Source organism: Scyliorhinus torazame, chromosome 2 (genome assembly GCF_047496885.1).
Source record: "Scyliorhinus torazame isolate Kashiwa2021f chromosome 2, sScyTor2.1, whole genome shotgun sequence".
Taxonomy (NCBI): domain Eukaryota; kingdom Metazoa; phylum Chordata; class Chondrichthyes; order Carcharhiniformes; family Scyliorhinidae; genus Scyliorhinus; species Scyliorhinus torazame.
In genome coordinates this window covers 21,941,655-21,963,708 of record NC_092708.1, presented here as the reverse complement: position 1 = coordinate 21,963,708, position 22,054 = coordinate 21,941,655, and the positions used below count along the sequence as shown (strand labels likewise).

General features: G+C 49.4%; 1 protein-coding gene across 3 annotated transcripts in view; it reads left to right on the top strand.

Annotated features, from left to right (window-relative positions):
• slc23a3 (solute carrier family 23 member 3) overlaps window positions 1–22,054 on the top strand; it is a 98,202-nt gene that overhangs the window by 14,199 nt on the left and 61,949 nt on the right. For all 3 annotated transcript variants that reach the window (XM_072469402.1, XM_072469393.1, XM_072469385.1), the window contains 3 exons: window positions 9,592–9,686; window positions 17,509–17,594; window positions 19,784–19,965. In XM_072469402.1, the coding sequence (XP_072325503.1) occupies window positions 9,592–9,686; window positions 17,509–17,594; window positions 19,784–19,965 (363 nt within the window). The remainder of the gene's footprint in view (window positions 1–9,591; window positions 9,687–17,508; window positions 17,595–19,783; window positions 19,966–22,054) is intronic.

Genomic DNA, 22,054 nt, shown 5'->3' with positions numbered 1-22,054 from the left:
TAACCCTGAAGCTTTCTATAGATATGTCAGGAATAAATGAATGACTAGGGTAAGAGTAGGGCCAGTCAAGGACAGTAGTGGGAAGTTGTGCTTGGAGTCCGAGGAGGTAGGAGAGGTGCTAAATGAATATTTTTCGTCAGTATTCACACAGGAAAAAGACAATGTTGTTGAGGAGAATACTGAAATTCAGGCTACTAGACTAGAAGGGCTTGAGGTTCATAAGGAGGAGGTGTTAGCAATTCTGGAAAGTGTGAAAATAGATAAGTCCCCTGGGCCAGATGGGATTTATCCTAGGATTCTCTGGGAAGCTAGGGAGGAGATTGTTGAGCCTTTGGCTTTGATCTTTCAGTCATCTTTGTCTACAGGAATAGTGCCAGAAGACTGGAGGATAGCAAATGTTGTCCCCTTGTTCAAGAAGGGGAATAGAGACAACCACGGTAACTATAGACCAGTGAGCCTTACTTCTGTTGTGGGCAAAATCTTGGAAAGGTTTATAAGAGATAGGATGTATAATCATCTGGAAAGGAATAATTTGATTAGAGATAGTCAACACGGTTTTGTGAAGGGTAGGTCGTGCCTCACAAACCTTATTGAGTTCTTTGAGAAGGTGACCAAACAGGTGGATGAGGGTAAAACAGTTGATGTGGTGTATATGGATTTCAGTAAAGCGTTTGATAAGGTTCCCCACGGTAGGCTACTGCAGAAAATATGGAGGCATGGGATTCAGAGTGATTTTGCAGTTTGGATCAGAAATTGGCTCGCTGGAAGAAGACTAAGCGGTTGGTGGTTGATGGGAAATGTCCCTGAAAGTTGCCACCCAGGTTGAGAGGGTTGTTAAGAAGGCGTATGGTGTGTTAGCTTTTATTGGTAGAGGGATTGAGTTTCGGAGCCACGAGGTCATGTTGCAGCTGTACAAAACTCTGGTGCGGCCGCATTTGGAGTATTGCGTGCAATTCTGGTCGCCGCATTATAGGAAGGATGTGGAAGCATTGGAAAGGGTGCAGAGGAGATTTACCAGAACGTTGCCTGGTATGGAGGGAAGATCTTATGAGGAAAGGCTGAGGGACTTGAGGCTGTTTTCGTTAGATGAAGAAGGTTAAGAGGTGACTTAATTGAGGCATACAAGATGATCAGAGGATTAGATAGGGTGGACAGTGAGAGCCTTTTTCCTCGGGTGGTGATGTCTAGCATGAGGGGACATAGCTTTAAATTGAGGGGAGATAGATATAAGACAGACGTCAGAGGTAGGTTCTTTACTCAAAGAGTAGTAAGGGCGTGGAATGCCCTGCCTGCAACAGTAGTGGACTCGCCAACACTAAGGACATTCAAATGGCCATTGGATAGACATATGGACGATAAGGGAATAGTGTAGATGGGCTTTAGAGTGGTTTCACAGGTCGGCGCAACATCCTCTGAGAGCTGCATCTTTGACAGTACAGTGCTTCCCCTGGGTGGCAAAGGAATCTCTGACCGGACCATGGCCGGGATTCTCCGCCGGCGTGATTCTCCGTTACCCCGGCAGCCCGGGGGTTTCCCGACGGCGTGGGGCTGCCCCACAATGGGAAACCCCATTGACCGGCCGGCGTAACGGAGAATCCCGCCGGCCAGCCGGGGCAGGAGCGCGGCGGGGCGGAGAATCCCGTCCCGTAGCCGGGCAGAGCAGATCATCCCAACACAGCCAGCAAGGCATTAAACCCAGGTTTGTCTGTAGCAGGTTAAGTGAAGGCCTGACACGTGCCGATCAGATCTGCTCCCTGGGGTCTCCATGGACGTTTCGAAATTGCTTGCTGGGTGTTGTGATATAAAGGAGGCTTTATATTTTGTTATTGTGCGTTTGAAGAGTTGCTGATTAGAAACTGGCTGCTCCCTTGGCCATTCGACGCAGGGTGACTCGTTGAACAATGAAACTTTGTCTTCAAATAGAAACAGCATGGGTGCATTGACGTTACCCGCTTGACGTGCGGGCAAAGGGAATTTTGGCTTCAAAGCACGACTGAAAATGTGCAGCGTAAATCAGAACTGGAGGACTGAACTGGCTCTGAATAGCAGCACTGTCGCTCTCTGCAGCCCCTCCACCCCCACCACAGAGAGACTCTGTTTGAGCCCTTGCCCAGGATCGTAGCCATGTTTAACAACAGTGATTTATTGCTCGTTGGTGCATTGTTTGCTGTTCCATAAACAGCTCCTGGATTTGAATGTGACGGGATGATTTCTGCGGCTTGGCGCCTGAACCTTCTTCAGTCAAGTGTTATATCACGGACTGTACTGTCACAGGCTGCCTTTGTTCTGATGTTCAATTAATGCCCTTTACCAATGTATGACACTGACGGTTAAATCGGCACTCTAGCTCTTAGAGGACAGAAGGAGGCCATTCAGCCCATTGCATTGAAGCCAGCCCTAGAACCTTCTCCCTTAAGATCTTGTACTGCAGTTCAGTCATAATTAGTCGCCTGTTTGTAGTTAGTCGTTTGTCTAATTTCTCTGCCCTTTTACCCTGGCCTGCAAGCTGGTTTGATACATCCTGGGAGTTTAGTTTGGTGTTTCCCCCTTCCCTTGGTGCAGTTTGGGTGGCCACGGCTCCCAAAATGGGACGATCTCCAAGAGAGAGGTCGACAGCACAGAAGGGCCACTTCGGCCCACCGCGTCTGCGGCGGTCAAAAACATCCACCTAACTATTCTAATCCCATTTTCCAGCACTTGGCCCATAGCTGTGTGTGCCTTGGCATAGCAAGCGCACATCCAAATACTTCCGAAATGTTATGAGGGTCTCTGCCTCCACCACCCTTTCAGGCAACAGGTTCCAGACTCCCTCCAAACTCTGGGTGAAGAAGATTTTCCTCACATCCCCTCTAAACCTCCTGCCTTGGGGGGCACAGCAACACAGTGGTTAGCACTGTTGTTTCACACGCCAGGGACCTGGGTTTGATTCCCGGCTTGGGTCTCTGTCTGTGTGGAGTCTGCACGTTCTCCCTGTGTCTGCGTGGGTTTCCTCCAGGCGCTCCGGTTTCCTCCCACAAGTCCCGAAAGACGTGTTTGTTAGGTGAATTGGACATTCTGAATTCCCCCTCAGTGTACCCGAACAGGCGCCGGAGTGTGGCGACTTGGGGATATTCACTTCATTGCAGTGTTAATGTAAGCCTACTTGTCACTCTAATAAATATTATTATTATTAAAACAACTTAGGATTTTCTTTGATTTTACCTGCCAGTATCTTTTCATGTCCCCTTTTTGCTCTCCTAAATTCATAGAACATAGAACAGTACAGCACAGTACGGGCCCTTCGGCCCACAATGTTGTGCCGACCATTTATCCTAGTCTAAGATCAACCTAACCTACACCCCTTCAATTTACTGCTGTCCATGTGCCTGTCCAAGAGTCGCTTAAATGTCCCTAATGACTCTGACTCCGTCGCCTCCGTTGGCAGTGCATTCCATGCACCCCCCCCCCCCCCCCCCCCACACTCTCTGTGTAAAGAACCAACCTCTGACATCTCCCCTATACCTTCCTCCAATCACCTTAAAACTATGTCCCCTCGTGACAGCCATCTCTGCCCTGGGCAAAATTCTCTGGCTGTCCACGCTATCCATGCCTCTCACCATCTTGTACACCTCTGTAATGTCACCTCTCTTCCTTCTTCGCTCCAATGAGAAAAGCCCCACCTCCTTCAACCTTTCTTCATAAGACATGCCCTCCAGTCCAGGCAGCATCCTGGTAAATCTCCTCTGTACCCTTTCCACAGCATTCACATCCTTCCTATAATGGGGCGACCAGAACTGGACACAATATTCCAAGTGTGGTCTAACCAGGGTTTTATAAAGTTGCAGCAACACCTCGCGGCTCTTAAACTCAATCCCCCTGTTAATGAAAGCCAACACACCATACACCTTCTTAACAACCCTATCAATCTGGGTAGCAACTTTGAGGGATCGATGTACGTGGACCCCAAGATCCCTCTGTTCATCCACACTTCCAAGAATCCTGCCTTTAACCCTGTATTCAGCATTCAAATTCGACCTTCCAAACTGAATCACTTCACATTTATCAAGGTTGAACTCCATCTGCCACTTCTCAGCCCAGCTCTGCGTCCTGTCAATATCCTGTTGTAACCTGCAACAACCCTCAACACTATCTATAACTCCCCCAACCTTCACGTCATCGGCAAACTTACTAACCCACCCTTCCACCCCCTCATCCAAGTAATTTATAAAAACCACAAAGAGCAGAGGTCCCAGAACAGATCCTTGTGGGACACCACTGGTCACCGACCTCCAGGTTAAATACTTTCTATCCACTACCACTCGCTGTCTTCGTTCAGCCAGCCAATTCTGAATTCCTTTTTAAGTTCCCTCTTGCACATTCTGTACACTTCTCGGGCTTATGCTGTTTTGAGCCCTCGATATCTCTTGTAAGCCTCCCTTTTTCTCCTGATCCAGTGCTGTACATCCCTCGATATCCAGGGCTCACTGGATTTGTTGGTCCCACACTTTACTTGATTGGAAGAATTGGCCCTGTACCCTCCCCATTTCCTTTTTGAATGCGTCCCACTGATTTACCTAAAAGTGTCCGCTCCCAGTCCACTCTGGCCAAATCATATCTGATCTTATTAAAATCGGCCTTTGCCCAGTTTGGAACTTTGATCTCAGGCACGTCTTTGTCCTTTTCCATAACAATCTTGAACCTCACCGAGTTATGATCGCTGTCTGCAAAATGCTCCCCCACTGATACTTCAACCACTTGCCCAGCTTCGTTACCGAAAATTAAATCCAGGACCCCCTCTCTTATAGGACCTTCTACATGCTGGCTTAAAAGGTTCCCCTGGATGCATTAAAAAAATGTTGATCCTTCTAAATCTTTTACACTATGCATACCCCAGTTAATGTTGGGGAAGTTGAAGCCCTCCATTATCATTACCCTATTACTTTTACATTTCTCTTAAATTTGCCTACATATCTGCTCTCCTATTTCTCTTGGACTGTTGGGGGCCTATTGAACACTCCCAGCAATGTGATTGCTCCCATGGTTTTTAGGTTCTACCCATATGGCTTCAGTTGAAGAGCTTTCTAAAATGGCATCCCTCCTTACTGCTGTAATTGATTCCCTGATCATAATTGTGACACCCCCTCCTCTTTTACCTCCTTCCCTATTTCGCCTGAAGATAGAACATAGAACACAGAACATAGAACATTACAGCGCAGTACAGGCCCTTCGTCCCTCGATGTTGCGCCGACCTGTGAAACCAATCGAAAGCCCATCTACACTATTCCCTTATATGATTATCCAATGACCATTTGAATGCCCTTAGTGTTGGCGAGTCCACTACTGTTGCAGGCAGGGCATTCCATGCCCTTATTACTCTCTGAGTAAAGAACCTACCTCTGACATCTATCCTATATCTAAACCCCTATCTAAAGCTATGTTCCCTCGTGCTAAACATCACCATCCTAGAAAAAAGGCTCTCACTGTCCACCCTATCCAATCCTCTGATCATCTCTTATGCCTCAATTAAGTCACCTCTTAACCTTCTTCTCTCTAACGAAAACAGCCTCAAGTCCCTTAGCCTTTCCTCATAAGATCTTCCCTCCATACCAGGCAACATTGTGGTAAATCTCCTCTGCACCCTTTCCAATGCTTCCATATCCTTCCTATAATGTGGCAACCAGAATTGCACGCAATACTCCAAATGCGGCCGCATCAGAGTTTTGTACAGCTGCAACATGACCTCGTGGCTCCAAAACTCAATCCCTCTACCAATAAAAGCTAACACACCATACGCCTTCTTAACAACCCTCTCAACCTGGGTGGCAACTTTCAGGGATCTATGTACATGGACACAGAGATCTCTCTGTTCATCCACACTGCCAAGAATCTTACCATTAGCCCAGTACTCTGTCTTCCTGTTATTCCTTCCAAAATGAATCACCTCACACTTTTCTGCATTAAACTCCAGTTTCCACCTCTCAGCCCAGTGCTGCAGCTTATCTATGTCCCTCTGTAACTTGTAACATCCTTCCGCACTGTCCACACTCTCCACCGACTTTAGTGTCATCTGCAAATTTACTCACCCATCCTTCTACGCCCTCCTCCAGGTCATTTATAAAAATGACAAACAGCAGTGGCCCCAAAACAGGTCCTTGTGGTACACCACTAGTAACTGGACTCCAGGCTGAACATTTCCCATCAACCACCTCCCTTTGTCTTCTTCCAGCTAGCCAATTTCTGATCCAAACTGCCAAATCAACCTGAATCCCATGCCTCCGTATTTTCTGCAGTAGCCTACCATGAGGAACCTTATCAAACGCTTTACTGAAATCCATATACACCACATCAACTGCTTTACCCTCATCCACCTGTTTGGTCACCTTCTCAAATAATTCAATAAGGTTTGTGAGGCACGACCTACCCTTCACAAAACTGTGTTGACTATCTCTAATCAAATTATTCCTTTCCAGATGATTATACATCCTATCTCTTATAAACCTTTCCAAGATTTTGCCCACAACGAAGTAAGGCTCACTGGTCTATAGCTACCGGGGTTGTCTCTACTCCCCTTCTTGAACAAGGGGACAACATTTGCTACCCTCCAGTCTTCTGGCACTATTCCTGTCGACAAAGATGACTTAAAGATCAAAGCCAAAGGCTCAGCAATCTCCTCCCTAGCTTCCCAGAGAATCCTAGGATAAATCCCATCCGGCCCAGGGGACTTGTGAAATGAAATGAAAATGAAATTCGCGTATTGTCACAAGTAGGCTTCAAATGAAGTTACTGTTAAAAGCCCCTAGTTGCCACATTCCGGCGCCTGTTCGGGGAGGCTGGTACGAGAATTGAACCCGCACTGCTGGCCTGCCTTGGTCTGCTTTCAAAGCCAGCGATTTAGCCCAGTGTGCTAAACCAGACCCTCTTATCTATTTTCATACTTTCCAGAATTGCTAACACCTCCTTCTTATGAACCTCAAGCCCTTCTAGTCTAGTAGCCTGAATCTCAGTATTCTCCTCGACAACACTATCTTTTTCCTGTGTGAATACTGACGAAAAATATTCATTTAGCACCTTTCCTATCTCCTTGGACTCCACGCACAACTTCCCACTACTGTCCTTGACTGGCCCTACTCTTTTATTCCTGGCATATCTATAGAAAGCTTTAGGGTTATCCTTGATCCTACCTGCCAAAGACTTCTCATGTCCTCTCCTGGCTCTTCTTAGCTCTCTCTTTAGATCCTTCCTAGCTAACTTGTAACTCTCGAGCGCCCTAACTGAACCTTCATGTCTCATCTTTACATAAGCCTCCTTCTTCCTCTTGACAAATGTTTCGACTGCTTTAGTAAACCACGGTTCCCTTGCTCGACCACTTCCTCCCTGCCTGACAGGTACATACTTATCAAGGACACACAGTAGCTGTTCCTTGAACAAGCTCCACATTTCCATTGTGCACATCCCCTGCAGTTTTCCTCTCCATCTGATGCATCCTAAGTCTTGCCTCATCGCATCATAATTGCCTTTCCCCCAGATATAACTCTTGCCCTGCGGTATATACCTATCCCTTTCCATTACGAAAGTAAACGTAATCGAATTGTGGTCACTATCACCAAAGTGCTACCTCCAAATCTAGCACCTGGCCTGGTTCATTACCCAGTACCAAATCCAAAATGGCCTCACCTCTCGTTGGCCTATCTACATACTGTGTCAGGAAACCCTCCTGCAAACATTGGACAAAAACGGACCCATCTAAAGTACTCAAACTATAGCGTTTCCAGTCAATATTTGGAACGTTAAAGTCCCCCATAACAACTACCCTGTTGCTTTCGCTCCTATCCAGAAGCATCTTTGCAATCCTTTCCTCTACATCTCTGAAATTCTTCGGAGGCCTATAGAAAACCCCTAACAGGGTGACCTCTCCTTTCCTGTTTCTAACCTCAGCCCATACTACCTCAGTAGTCCTCATCAAACGTCCTTTCTGCCACCGTAATACTGTCCTTGATTAACAATGCCACCCCTCCCCCTCTTTTACCACCTTCCCTGAGCTTACTGAAATATCTAAACCCCGGCACCTGCAACAACCATTCCTGTCCCTGCTCTATCCATGTCTCCAAAATGGCCACAACATCGAAGTCCCATGTACCAACCCATGCCGCAAGTTCACCCACCTTATTCCGGATACTCCTGGCATTGAAGAAGACACACTTTAAACCACCTTGCTGCCTGCCGGTACACTCCTGCAACTTTGAAACCTTACTCATGACCTCAATACTCTCAACCTCTTGAATACTGGAGCTACAATTCAGGTTCCCAAGCCCCTGCTGAACTAGTTTAAACCCTCCCGAAGAGCATTAGCAAATTTCGCCCCCAGGATATTGGTACCCCTCTGGTCCAGGTGTAGACCATCCCGTTTGTAGAGGTCCCACTGACCCCAGAATGAGCCCCAATCTGAAACTCTCCCTCCTGCACCATACCTGTAGCCACGTGTTCAACTCAACTCTCTCCCTATTCCTCGTCTCGCTAGCACCTGGCACGGGTAACAACCCAGAGATAATAAGTCTGTTTGTCCTAGATCTAAGTTTCCACCCTAGTTCCCTGAATTCCTGCCTTACATCCCTATCCCTTTTCCTACCTATGTCGTTGGTACCTATGTGGACCACGACTTGGGGCTGCTCCCCCTCCCCCTTAAGGATCCCGAAAACACGATCCGAGACATCACGGACCCTGGCACCTGGGAGGCAACTCACCAACCACGAGTCTCTCTCGTTCCCACAGAATCTCCTATCTATCCCCCTAACTATGGAATCTCCAATGACTCTCTGCTCCTCTCTCCCCTGCCCTTCTGAGCAACAGGGACAGACTCTGTGCCAGACACCTGTACCCCATGGCTTACCCCTGGTAAGTCGGCCCCCTCGCACACCGGCAGAACAGAAGTGATCAATCCAGTGGAAATGAGGTTTAATTGTACAGTCAGTTGAGTATACTTGAACACCGGTTTTGGTCATTGGCGTCTGTTGTATTGTATTGTTATCTTAGTAGTTCTGGGGGTTTGATAGTTGTGAGGAACCGTGCCTGATGCCAGGGAGACCGGTAAACCAGAGGACACAAATTGATTGCACTTCAAAAATACTTTCTTTGAATTCACCAATGGGCTGCGGGTGCCACTGGCTACGCACCATTTATTGCCAACCCTCATGCTTGCTGCGCCAACCACCTTGCTGTGGATCTGGAGTCACATGTTCTCCTTCCCTCAAGGGCATTAGTGAACCAGATGGGCTTTTACGACAACCAACAGTGGTTTCACAGTCACCATCGGACTTTTAATTCCCGATTTCTTTTACTGAATCCAAATTTCACCGTCTGCCGTGGGGGGATTTGAACCCTGGTCTCTGGATTGCTAGTCCAGTGGCAATGCGCCAAGGCCTCCCCAATAACTTCATTGGCTGTAAAGCACTTTGGGATGTGTGAAAGACGCTATATAAATGAAAAAATTTCATTCGTTTTTGAAGAGGGCTTCAAGTTCACAACGAATAGCTCAAAATATTGATGCATCAGTGAGTGTTGTAAGTTGGTTAAGAATGTTCTTTCTTTCTCTTTGCTTTGTCTGATCCTTTCCAGATTACCGCTCATGCAGGCTCCATCTTTTGAATATTTGATCCCAGCCGCGATTCTCGCCTCATCTCCCATGAAAACCAACAACTCCCATCATAACGGTACGATGATATCCTTCTGTAACACTTCATTGGAAATATCCCTTTCAATGGCAGGAGAGTTTTTTGTATGTTGGGAAATGTTAGGCTTGCCTTTCCAGCTGTACAGCAAAAGGAGGATTGGTCTATTGCATTACAGTGGTCTACTTGCAAATGGCCATTTACACGGAATCTTTCACAATGTTATCACGACTAGCTCTAGGATCGACACTGGTTGCCAAAAGCCTACACTCTGCACCAAGATCCCTGCGCTCTTTTCCCATTGGGTAATGGTGTCACATGCCCCATCCGATGTTAAAGGGGCCAGCTACTACAGAACAAAAGAAGAACAAAGAACAATACAGCACCGGAACAGGCCTTTTGGCCCTCTAAGCCTGCGCCGATCACGTGTTCTATCTAGACCAAACGCCTGTACCCTTCTATACCCCGTCTGTTCATGTGTCTATCCAGATAAGTCTTCAACGTACCTGCCTCAACTTGGCAGTGCATTCCAGGCCACCACCACTCTCTGTGTAAAAAACGTCCCCCGCACATCGCCACTGAACCTATTCCCCTCTCCTTGAACTTGAACTACAGGCTGGATGTATTCCATCACTTTATCACTTGACCTCTGACCTCCCATTGCCCACCCCCCCCATACACTCCCAGGGCCCCCCCCCCTCAACCCCCTCCGATTAATCACCTGACATGTCCATCCTCGTGACGATCTGCCTTCCTGTGGCTAGTTATTCATTAACACATCTAAGATCCTGAGGGCGCTTGATAGGGTGGACAACTGGAGGAGGTTTCCTCTTCCGGGGGAGACTAAACTCAGGGACACGCCCTAAAAACAAGAGGTCTCCCTTTTGAGACGGAGGTGAGGAGAAATCGCTTCTACCAGAGGGTCTTTGGTGTCTGGTATTGTCGTCTCCAGAAATCAGTGGAGGTTGGATCATTGAATTTGTTCAAGGCTAAGTTAGACAGGTTTTTGTCTGCCGTGATCTTATTGAACGGTCAAGCAGGTCCGAGTGGCCGACTTCTACTCTCTGCTATGCTTCTAATTGGAAAGTGACAGAGCCCTTGTTCACCATTTCGATATTCTGAGATTCTCAATCAAATAACTCCTCCTTCCCTTCCTGTCCTCCAATGCCTCCGTAACTAATAAAATAGACATCAGAAAGGAAGTTTAAAATATTTTTTTTAAAGGCCGCTCTCACTATCATAGAATCAGAGAATTTACAGTGCAGAAGGAGGCCATTCAGCCCATCGAGACTGCACCGGTCCTTACAAAGGGCACCCTACTGAAGCCCATGTATCTACCCTATCCCCGTAACCCAGTAACCCCACTTAACCTTTTTTTTGGACACTAAGGGCAATTCAGCATGGCCAATCCACCTAACCTGCACGTCTTTGAACTTATCGTCCTGGGTCGCTTCTGCTCTGAAGATCAACTTTTAACCCCTGATGATTCCAGGGTAATGCTGGAGGGTTCGATACCAGACATGAGAAGATAAGGAGGCCAATCGGTCCATCACAGATGTCCTACCGTTCAGTTAGATCACGGTCGGTCTGTACCTTATTCCCATTTGCCCATCTTGATTCCCGCCTTAACACCCATGCCCAATAAAAATCTACCAATCTTGTGGTTTTCAAATACGCCCCCCTCCACCGTCTCCAGAATCCCTGCCCCCACCACCCAACCCCAACCCCTCCAGCCTCAGAAACATTTTGAGGAGAGAGTTCCGTATTTCCGTTACCCTCAGCGTGAAGAAGTGCTTCCTGACATCGCTCCTCAGCAGCTTAGCTCGACCGATAATGTTCTGCCTCCCTGCTCTGGACTTCCCCGCCAGTGGAAGTGGCTCTGTTAACCTACTCCTGCCCCGATTTATTATTCCCCAATTCTATTGGCTCGATTAGGGAAACGTCTGAATTTTCTATTCTCGAGGGAACACAAGCCTGCAACCCTCCGTCTCTAACTGAACCCCTTTCATCCCAAGCTGGGAAGACAGCTTGCCTGTTGCCTGTTACTTTCCTGCACGTTGAAACGCCATAGCACAGGGGAATAGAGACCTGATAGGGAGACCATAAGACCATAAGACACAGAAGCAGAATTAGGCCACTCGGCCCTTCGAGTCTGCTCCGCCATTCAATCATCCCCATTCTCCTGCCTTCTCCCCATAACCCCTGATCCCCTTATTAATCAGGAACCTATCTGTCTCTGTCTTGAAGACATTCAGTGATTTTTGCCTCCAGAGCCTTCCGCGGCAAAGAGTTCCACAGATTCTCCAGCCTCTGGCTGAACAAATTCCTCCTCATCTCTGTTTTAAAGGATCATCCCTTTAGTCAGAGATTGTGGGCGGGATTCTCCCATACCCGGCGGGGCGGGGGGTTCCGGCGGGATGGAGTGGCGGGAACCACTCCGGCGTCGTGCCGCCCCAAAGGGGAAGTCTCCACACCTTCAGGGGCCAGGCCTGCCCCGGAGTGGTTGGCGCCCCGCCGGCCGGAGGGATAGGTGCCTGGCGCCACGCCAACCGGCGCCGAAGGGCCTCCGCCGGCCGCCGCGAGTCGGCGAATGCGCGGGAGCGCCAACGCATGCTGGCGTCACCCCCGCGCATGCGCACAGGGATTCACTTCCGCATCGGCCATCGCGGAGCACCACAATGGCCGATGTGGAGAAATAGAGTGCCCCCACGGCACAGGCCCCCCCCCCACGGATCGGTGGGCCCCGACCGCCAGGCCACCATGGGGGCACCTCCCGGGGCAAGATCCCCCCGCGACCCCCCAGGAACCTCGGAGCCCGCCCGCGCCCCCAGGTCCCGCCGGTAAGGGACCTACTCTGATTTACGCCGGCGGGACCGGCTACAGACGGACGGGACTGCGGCCCATCGCGGGCCGGAGAATTCAGGCGGCCCCGGTGCCCATTGAGTTGCGCCGGACCCCGCCATTCTCCGAGGCGGGCTGCGCGACTCATGCCGGGCCAGGTTTTGGGGGGGGGGGCGGGAGAATTGGGAGGACGGCGGGCGCGGGATTCATGCCGAACCCCGGCGATTCTCCGACCCGGCGCAGGGTCGGAGAATCCCGTCCGGTGTCCTCTGCTTCCAGTTTTTCCTACAAGTGGAAACATCCTCTCCACGTCCACTCTCTCCAGGCCTCGCAGTATCCTGTAAGTTTCAATAAGATCCCCTCTCATCGTTCTAAACTCCGAGTACAGACCCAGAGTCCGCAACCGTTCCTCATACGACAAAGCTCTTCATTGCAGGGATCATTCTTGTGAACCTCCTCTGGACCCTTTCCAAGGTCAGCACATCCTTCCTTAGATACAGGGCCCAAAACTGCTCACAATACTCCAAATGGGGTCTGACCAGAGCCTCAGAAGTACATCCCTGCTCTTGTATTCTAGCCCTCTTGACATGAATGCTTGCACTGCATTTGCCTTAACTGCCGGCTGAACCTGCACATTAACTACTGAGGGACAAGGCCTCGCCGTTAATCAACTCCTTAGTGGTTAAGAGTCAGGAGAGGGACCCGAGTTTCCTGAAAGATCTCTCACGCGGCCTCCTAGTGGCCAGCGGTAGAACAGCGTTGACCAAGGCCGAAGGAGCTTCGGTGAGGTGAATGGTGTTTGGAATGTGCAGTCGTCCCGGGAGGCAAGTGGAGACACAGAATGCTGGGAAATTCTATACACAACTCATCCACTCTACCCACTAAACACTGTCAACCCAGCAGAGTACATCCCGGACAACAAAAGAAAGTATCATTCTTAAAGTCGGGGTGGGTGGGGGAGAAATGCTGATGTTCTTTACTCGTCTGTGAATGGCAACAATGCTCCATCAGCCACTACTGTTCTCGACTGGCTGCTTCGCACTGGATTCAAATGTTGCAAAGTTGCATAGTTTATTTCTCATTAATCTCTGTCCTCCCCAATTCCTCTGTCTTCCATTTGGTGTCTGTCTGCTCACACTCGCTCCATCAGCCTCCCTACCTTCATCGTGATGGCCTGGGAGGTGGGGGGGGTGGGGGGGGGGGTGCTTGCCGAGGGGGGGGAGAGAATGTAGTCTGACTGAGTGCTCCACCTGCTGGCGCAGTTGGCCATTGCACCAGTCATGAGCCCGCACAACAGAGAGGGGCTAGCTTCAATCCCCAGAGCGTAAGGTTCGGGATGAAAACCGACATGTAACTCTCCAGCTGCCCAGCCAGGTTTTTGGCCCAGATTTTCTGGCCCTTTGAGGGGGGGGGGGCGGGAAACGAGATCCTGCCGGTAAGAATCTCGTTTCCCGACTCCCGCAGGATTTTGAGCCCGTGTCGCCGTTTAGGCTGACGGCCAACGCAGGCTCAAAAGCGCCCCCATCAGGTTAAAAAGAAAACAGACTTTGATGCAACGCCTGCCTGCAGCAGGCGCAAGCAAAATAAAGTGAGAAAACTGAACAAATTTCAGCATATCCCGGACAACAGGAAGAAGTTTTAAAAAATTATTTATTTGTTCGCAAGATATGAGCGCCTTTATCGCCCATCCCCAATTATCCTTGAGAAGGTAGTGGTGAGCTGCCTTCTTGAGCCGCTGCAATCTATGTGGTGTAGGTACATCCACAGTGCTGTTAGGGAGGGAGTTCCAGAATTCTGCCCCAGCGACAGTGAAGGAGCGGTGACATATTTCCAAGTCAGGATGGTGAGTGACTTGGAGGGGAACCTCCAGGTGGTGGGGTTCCCAGGTATCTGCTGCTCTTGTCCTTCCAGATGGTCGAGGTCGTGAGTTTGGAAGGTGCTGCCTGAGGAACCTTGGTGACTTCCTGCAGTGAACCTTGTAGATGGTGCACACGGCTGCCACTGTGCGTCGGTGGTGGAGGGAATGGATGTTGAACGTGGTGAAGGGCTGCCAACCAATGCGGGCTGCTTTTCCCTGGATGGTGGTGAGTTTCTTGAGTGTTGTTGGAGCTGCAGTCATCCAGGCAAGTGGAGAGTATTCCATCACACTCCTGACTTGTGTCTTGTAGATAGTGGACAGGCTTTGAGGTGAGTTACTCTCCACAGAATGTTCAACCTCTAACCAGCTCTTGCAACTGCTACGACCCCAGCTGACGTTACTACCAGGCAAGATAGATCCCAAGATGGAACCCGGCTTGATAGATCCTATTTTAAAAATAAATTTAGAGTACCCAATTATTTTTTTTTCCAATTAAGGGGCAATTTAGCGTGGCCAATCCACCTACCCTGCACATCTTTGGGTTGTGGGAGTGAAACCCACCCAGACACGGGGAGAATGTGCAAAATCCACACGGACAGTGACCCAGGGCCAGGATCGAACCCGGGTCCTCAGCGCCGCCGTAGGCAGAAGTGCTAACCACTGCGCCATCGTGCTGCCCTTGATAGATCCAAACTTTATTTTTTCTTTAGAGACATGGATGACCAGAGTCACAGAACTGCTGATTAACATTTAACAAAAGAATAAATCATTTATTAAACAAGAAAAGATTAACTATAATACAATATTCATTCACCCCAGTTGTACCATTACAAATATATACAGATTTGTAAGGATAACAAAAAAATCCAACTTGTACTCTAATGTTCTCAGGAAGCACACAGTCCATGTAAACCAATAGGCAAACTGCGATCAGACACACCACACTCTGAAAAAAAGTGACTGGTACCACCTAAAACAGCTCTGTGCATTTCTCATTAAATCCCCTCAGAAACACTGTGAGACAATGGGTCTCACGGGGACTCAATTGTTTCCACACAAGCGTTTCCAAAGTCCACTCTCGAAGAACACACTTTGGAATCCTGTCACAAACAAAGCTTTCTCTCAATGTCTTCATCAAGAATCCGCCTCCAGGATTTCCACCTCACCTTTCGGTATTCCTCTGCCTTGGATTGTCTCATGCATTCAAGTTCTCAGGTACTGAACCATGCCGACTGAACGCCACTTCTTCCCAGGAAAACAAATGTCAAACGATATCACCAAACTTTTGATTTATCTCCGATGTCTGGCTCCCCACCTAGCTGACTTTAAATTTGGTTCTTGCAGCTGTCTTTTTAATGAGAGCAGTTTCTCTGCTTTTGACTTGAATTCTCCTGAACAGGACCTTGTTCGCCATCTTGTTCTTTGTTCCTTTAACTTAAATGTTTTGCTGAGACTCTTTTTGTCCTCACTCCCTGATTATTAGGGACTTTTTGTTTTGTTTTTTGGGGAAGTCTGCTCCCTGCAGCTCCCTTGTCCCGCCCAGTTTCTCCTGACCCCAGCTGACAGCTAACTCAAAAGTTCTTTCTGTCCCAGATTGACCCCTGGTTGCTAAGAAACAGCCTAGTTTTCCTTTAAACCCTGTTTGCTTTCTCATCATAAATCCTCATTACCGCGCATGCATCAAAGCCAAAGTGTAACCCTTTCAAATACAGAAACACAAAAGTAAACATACCTAAAGCGATACCCTATACTCACAGGCACAAACATAGGGGGTGGGATTCTCCAATAATGGGGCGATGTTCCCACGCCAGCGGAAACACGTGTGTGAATTACTCTGGACTTTCCTGGAGAAAGTCCAGGGTGATTCTCCGATTTGCAGGGGGCTGGCAGGGCCCCGGAGTGCTCCTCGCAGCTCTGGCTGCCGATATGGGACCCTGCACTTCCGGTCGGGGGTCCGCACATGCGCGCAGCGGCGGCCGCGTCGCGTGACATGGCCGACCCACACCGCGGACCGGCACCAAGATGATAGGCCCCCCCCCCCCCCAGATCGCGCACGCCCGTGGATCGGTGGACCCCGATCTGTAGCCTGGCCGTCCTGGAGGCCCCCCACCCACCCCCGTGAATGATCCCCCCACCAGGGCGGCCGCGGACTGAGTCCGCAGCCGCCACGCTGAGTTACCGCCGGGTGGAACCATGAGAGAACCACTCCGGCGGGAACTCGGCCAGCTGTACTTGGTGAATCGCTGACGGGGGCTTCTTTCAACGGCCCCCGACTGGCGCCGCGTCCGGAGAATCGCGGGAGCGCCGTCGGACCCAATCTCGGGTTTGACGCCCATTCTCCGGCCCCGCGCAGATCGCGATTTCGGTGCGGAGCCTCGGAGAATCCCGCCAGGGTATTTAACGCTCCCTCTGTTTCCTGACACAGTATTTACAGAGATGGTCCAGATCAGTTTCTCTGCTGAAGAGATTCCCTCAGTCTGTATTTGGCTGCCAATTGACTGTTTGTTCTGTCGCTCCATGAGTTAGAATGTTGTTCAGGCAGATTGCACTGTGGAACTTTGAACACAAGTTTACATTTCATTGTACACATGGCTTCATTTTGAAAAGAGCTGGGAAGTTCTCCCCACTGTCCTGGCCAATAATTACCCTTTAATGAACATCTCTCAAACAGATTGCTGCTAATGGTGGGAGATTCCCGTCTGCAAACTGGCTGCTGCCCTTTCCTGTGTCACAATGATGTCTAATCTCCACACGTACGTCACTGGCTGTAAAGAACTTTGGGGTGTCCTCAGGTGGTGAATGGCACTTTATGGGCGACACGGTAGCACAAAGGTTAGCACTGTGGCTTCACAGTGCCAGGGCCCAGGGTTCGATTCCCGGCTCGGGTCACAGTCTGTGCAGGGTCCGCACGTTCTCCCCGTGTCTGCGTGGGTTTCCTCCGGGTGCTCCGGTTTCCTCCCACAAGTCCCGAAAGATGTGCTGTTAGGTGAATTGGACATTCTGAATTCTCCCTCTGTGTACCCGAACCGGCGCCGGAGTGTGGCGACTAGGGGCTTTTCACAGTAACTGCATTGCAGTGTTAATGTAAGCCTACTTGTGACACTAATAAAGATGATTATTATTAATGCAAATTCCTTATCTCTGGTTTTCATTTGACCAATACAGGTACCCAGATGGCCATGCCCTGTGAAGGGGCTCTGTGCCCAGAGACAGACGCCTTTCTGCAGACATGGAAACACACCCTTCGTGAAGTAAGATGCTTTCGAAATTCACACGTTGCAACTATGTCGTGTGGGAACAGTCGTGGGACAGTTAGGTGGAACTCCCCTCCTGACTCAGAGCCCGGCTAGACAATGGTGTGAGCCTGCGAGATGCGCAAAGCCCCTATCCTTTGGTTCTCTGGCTCCAAAACTAACTCGGCAAAAATAGAGCAGGCTACATCCAGATTGGCAGGAAACTGGCAGGTTAAAGGGGGGTCCCCTGGCTGAGCGAAATCTTTGTAAAACCCTGGTTCGGTCTCAATGCTGAGGAGGCTATCCAATTCTGGACGCCAGGCGTCAGGATCGACGTGAAGGGTATCAGAAAGAGTCCAGAAAGGATTTGTGAACATGGTTCCAAGGATGAGAGACTTCAGTTGTATGGATGGATCGGAGAAGCTGGGGCTGTTCACTTCAGAGAGAGGGGAGACTGAGAGGAGACGTGTTCTGGACAGTGTAGATACAGCGAAACTGGTCCCCATTAATTGGATTTAATTTGATTTGCTTTATTGTCACACGTACCGAAGTACAGTGAAAAGTATATTTCTGCGGCCGAGGGAATGTACACAGTACATACACAGGAGGCAAAAAGAATAATCAACAGAGAACATTGACAAATGGTACATCGACAAACAGTGATTGGTTACATTGCGGAACAAGGGGCCAAACAAAGCAAATACATGAGCAAGAGCAGCATAGGGCGTCGTGAATAGTGTTCTTACAGGGAACAGATCAGTCCGAGGGGGAGTTGTTGAGGAGTCTGGTAGCTGTGGGGAAGAAGCAGTTCCTGTGTCTGGATGTGCGAGTCTTCAGACTTCTGTGTCTTCTGCCTGATGGAAGGGTCTGGAAGAAGGCAATGCCTGGGTGGGAGGGGTCTCTGATAATGCTGTCTGCCTTCCTGAGGCAGCGGGAGGTGCAGACAGAATCAATGTGAGGGTGATTGGCGACAAGGTCAAGAACCAGAGGACACAGATTTCAAATAAATGCCAAAAGAACCAATGGAGGCACGAGGGAAGGCATGTTCATGCTGTGGGTGGTTAGGTTCTGTAATGTGCTGCCTGAGAATGTGGTGGAGGCAGATTCAATCATTTCTACAATTTCACACTGACCCAAATCCCATCTGCTCTCCCAGAAGTGGGTATTTTTGGAGTTATTTGCACCTACCTTCCCAAGCAGGACTACCACGGGATTGAGTTAATAATAATCTTTTATTGTCACAAGTACGAAGTTACTGTGAAAAGCCCCTAGATGCCACATTCTGGCGCCTGTTCGGGGAGGCCGGTACGGGAATTGAACCCGCGCTGCTGGCCTTGTTTGGCATTACAAACCAGCTGTCTAGCCCACTGTGCTAAACCGGCCTTGAGTTACGCCCCTGATACTTGATTGCCTTTGAAATGAGTGCAAAATTGCTAGGTTTGCCCAACCATCAGGGAGCAATTGGTTCTGTAAGAGCCCTTCCTGTTTATTTCCTTTCTTCGCATTTTCTTTCCTTTTATTATATCATTTTTGGTCTGTGGACCCATAATCGGAATGCGCCTTTAAGCAGAGGACTCAAGCTGATGCAGCCTGCTTGTCAGGACAGTCTGTTCCCAGGTTTTGTATTTTGGAGAGGAGAGACCAGACTCGTCGGTGCCGAATGAATCTTAGGAACCAGTTTTGGAGGAAGTTGGTTTTCTTGGTTGGCTGGCAATCTGTGGGCTGCCCAGGGACAGTGTTCTGCCTGACAACAGTCAGCGAATGGTTCCTGCATGAGTGTTTCAGAGACGGCTTAGCAGAAGTATTTAGGCCTTGGAAGTGAAAGGAACATATTTCTTTCTCTCTCCCTCTCTCTCGCTGAAAGATCTGCTTTATTGTTCTAAAACCAGTGCTGTAACCTGAACTGATCCCGAATCTACAGAAAAAGTAGACAAACTTGCCAGAAGCCTCTAGAGCTCAAAAGAAGAGGTGCTGAGTTTGCTCCCTCTCTCTGTTGCCAGTTTCCCGCTGCCTCTTTGAGTCTGGAGAGAAGATCATTCGGGGCGGCACGGTAGCACAGTGGTTAGCACTGTTGCCTCACAGCTCCAGCGTCCCAGGTTCGATTCCCGGCTTGGGTCACTGTCTGTATTTGGGGACCCTCACACTGGGGTGGGGGGAGGTGGGAACGAGGGACAGTTAACCGTTTTATCTGTTTTGGATTGTTCCAGATACGCGGCGCGGTGCTTGTTTCTGGACTCCTGCAAGTGTTCCTGGGGTTGGCGGGACTGCAGGGTCTGACGTCGCGGCACTGTGGGCCCATGGTGCTAGCACCCTTGCTCTCAATAATCGGCCTGTCCTGTTACAAGGAAGCGGCACATTTCAGCTCATCGCACTGGGGGGTTACCGCTCTGTAAGTACAGCCAAACAAAGTCATATGAAACAAAAAACTATTTTCGATAGTGTTGATTATTATTGTGTTGAATGTGCAGCCCATAGTCCCTGTTTGCACTCCACATGAGTCTTCGCTTCATATCACCCTATCACATGTTCTCCTATTCCTTTCTCCCTCATGCCTTTATCCAGCTTCTCCATCTACACTATTCACCTCAACCATTCTCTCTCGCCCCGGGTCCCACATACTTGTCCCTGAAGAGGTTCCCCCTGAATTCCCTATTAGTATTCCCTGTTGTATTTCTGGAGCCCCCCCCCCGGTTCTAATCTCCCACCATCTCCGGCAAAATCTTTCAGGCCTCCTGTCAGCCGTCTTCATCTATCAGATGGTTGTCAAGCCAGTCCAGGAGAAAACAATGATTATGTCCTTGATTAAGATGTTCCCAGCCCACCTTGTGTAAGCTTTCAGAAAAAAAAATTGCACACAGTTAATTCCTTCCTAGCGCAGTTCCCCTTGGGGCTTCGACTCCCATGTTGCCACAGAGCAAGATCCCGCAGGCAGGAAAAAGATTGTGGTCGGTTCACCTGCTCTTCCAGATGTGCGGTTGAGAGGGGGAGGGGTTAAAGCTGCAACAAGGGTGGCCATGCAGTTCACTCATTGCCATTCGTCCTCCTGATTAAAGAATGAATTTGCATTTATATAGTGCCTTTCTCATCCTCAGGGACTTCCCAGTGTTCTTCAAAACTAACAAACAGCTTGTTTTCTGAAGTGCTGCCTTAGCGGTCACTGTGTACGCAGCAAGATGGGCAGCACTGTAGCACAGTAGTTAGCACAGTTGCTTCACAGCTCCAGGGTCCCGGGTTCGATTCCCGGCTTGGGTCACTGTCTGTGCGGAGTCTGCACGTTCTCCCCGTGTGTGCGTGGGTTTCCTCCGGGTGCTCCGGTTTCCTCCCACAGTCCAAAGATGTGCGGGTTAGGTGCATTGGCCGTGATAAATTGCCCTTAGTGTCCAAAAAATGTTAAGTGGGGGTTACTGGGTCATGGGGATAGGGTAGATACGTAAGCTTCAGTAGGGTGCTCTTTGTAAGGGCCGGTGCAGACTCGATGGGCCGAATGGCCTCCTTCTGCACTGTAAATTCTGTGATTCTAATTCTATGATTCTAAGGTCCCGCAAACTACAAGGAAACGTGACCAGTTTAATATTGGGCATGATTTGGCCGAAGCAGCAATATCAACTAAAATGCTCTCCAACAATTATCGTGGGATCTTCTTTGAAAGGAACCACGACCTTGGCTCATTTGCTGCTGAAACCCTCTCTCTGCTTCCGGTACCTCCAGACATGATTTGGGTGCTGACCGGATCTGCCTTCATAATGGGCTGTCCCCCACCCTGTTCTGTCCACCCATCATCCTTGTACTTGTTGATCTGAGACTGGCTCCTGATCCTCCAATGGCTTCACTTCAAAATTCCCACGCTCCTTCAAAGGATGGTGGTGTGGTGGTGATGTCACAGGACTAGCACTCCAAAGGCCTAGACTAATGCTGTGGGGGCACGGGTTCAAATCCCACCGCGATTCCCTCACGAATCCCTCCATCAGGCCGCCCGCTCAAAATGGCGGTTGTCCCCCATCCCTCCCCGCAACGTGATTCCGTCCCTTCCCCCACCATGGGATTTTCTAGGTCACCCTCCACCTCCCCCCACAGCACAAGCGTGACCCAATCCCCCCCCCCCCCCACCACCACCACTGACCGCCCTCCAGAGAGCCCCATAAGAGCGACCCACTCCAGAAGTCCCCCCATAAGAGAGCCTGTTGGAGGGCATTTTGTGATACTGGACTATGATATAAATTGTAGGTGGCCCTTTAACTACATTTTTGCTCCTATGTTACTTTTGAATAGTTCATGCCTGTTTAGAAGAGGCAATTTGTAGAAATAGATAGTGTATACATAATGCTTGTTAATATCAGAAAGGACACAAAATGGCTGTTAGGTATTAAAGCAATACTAAAGACACAAAATGGCTGAACTAGCCACTTTCCTGAACAATAAGTTACAAACTGTGTAAACTACCTCATGAGAACCAGGCGTGGGTATGTATAGGGAGGGAG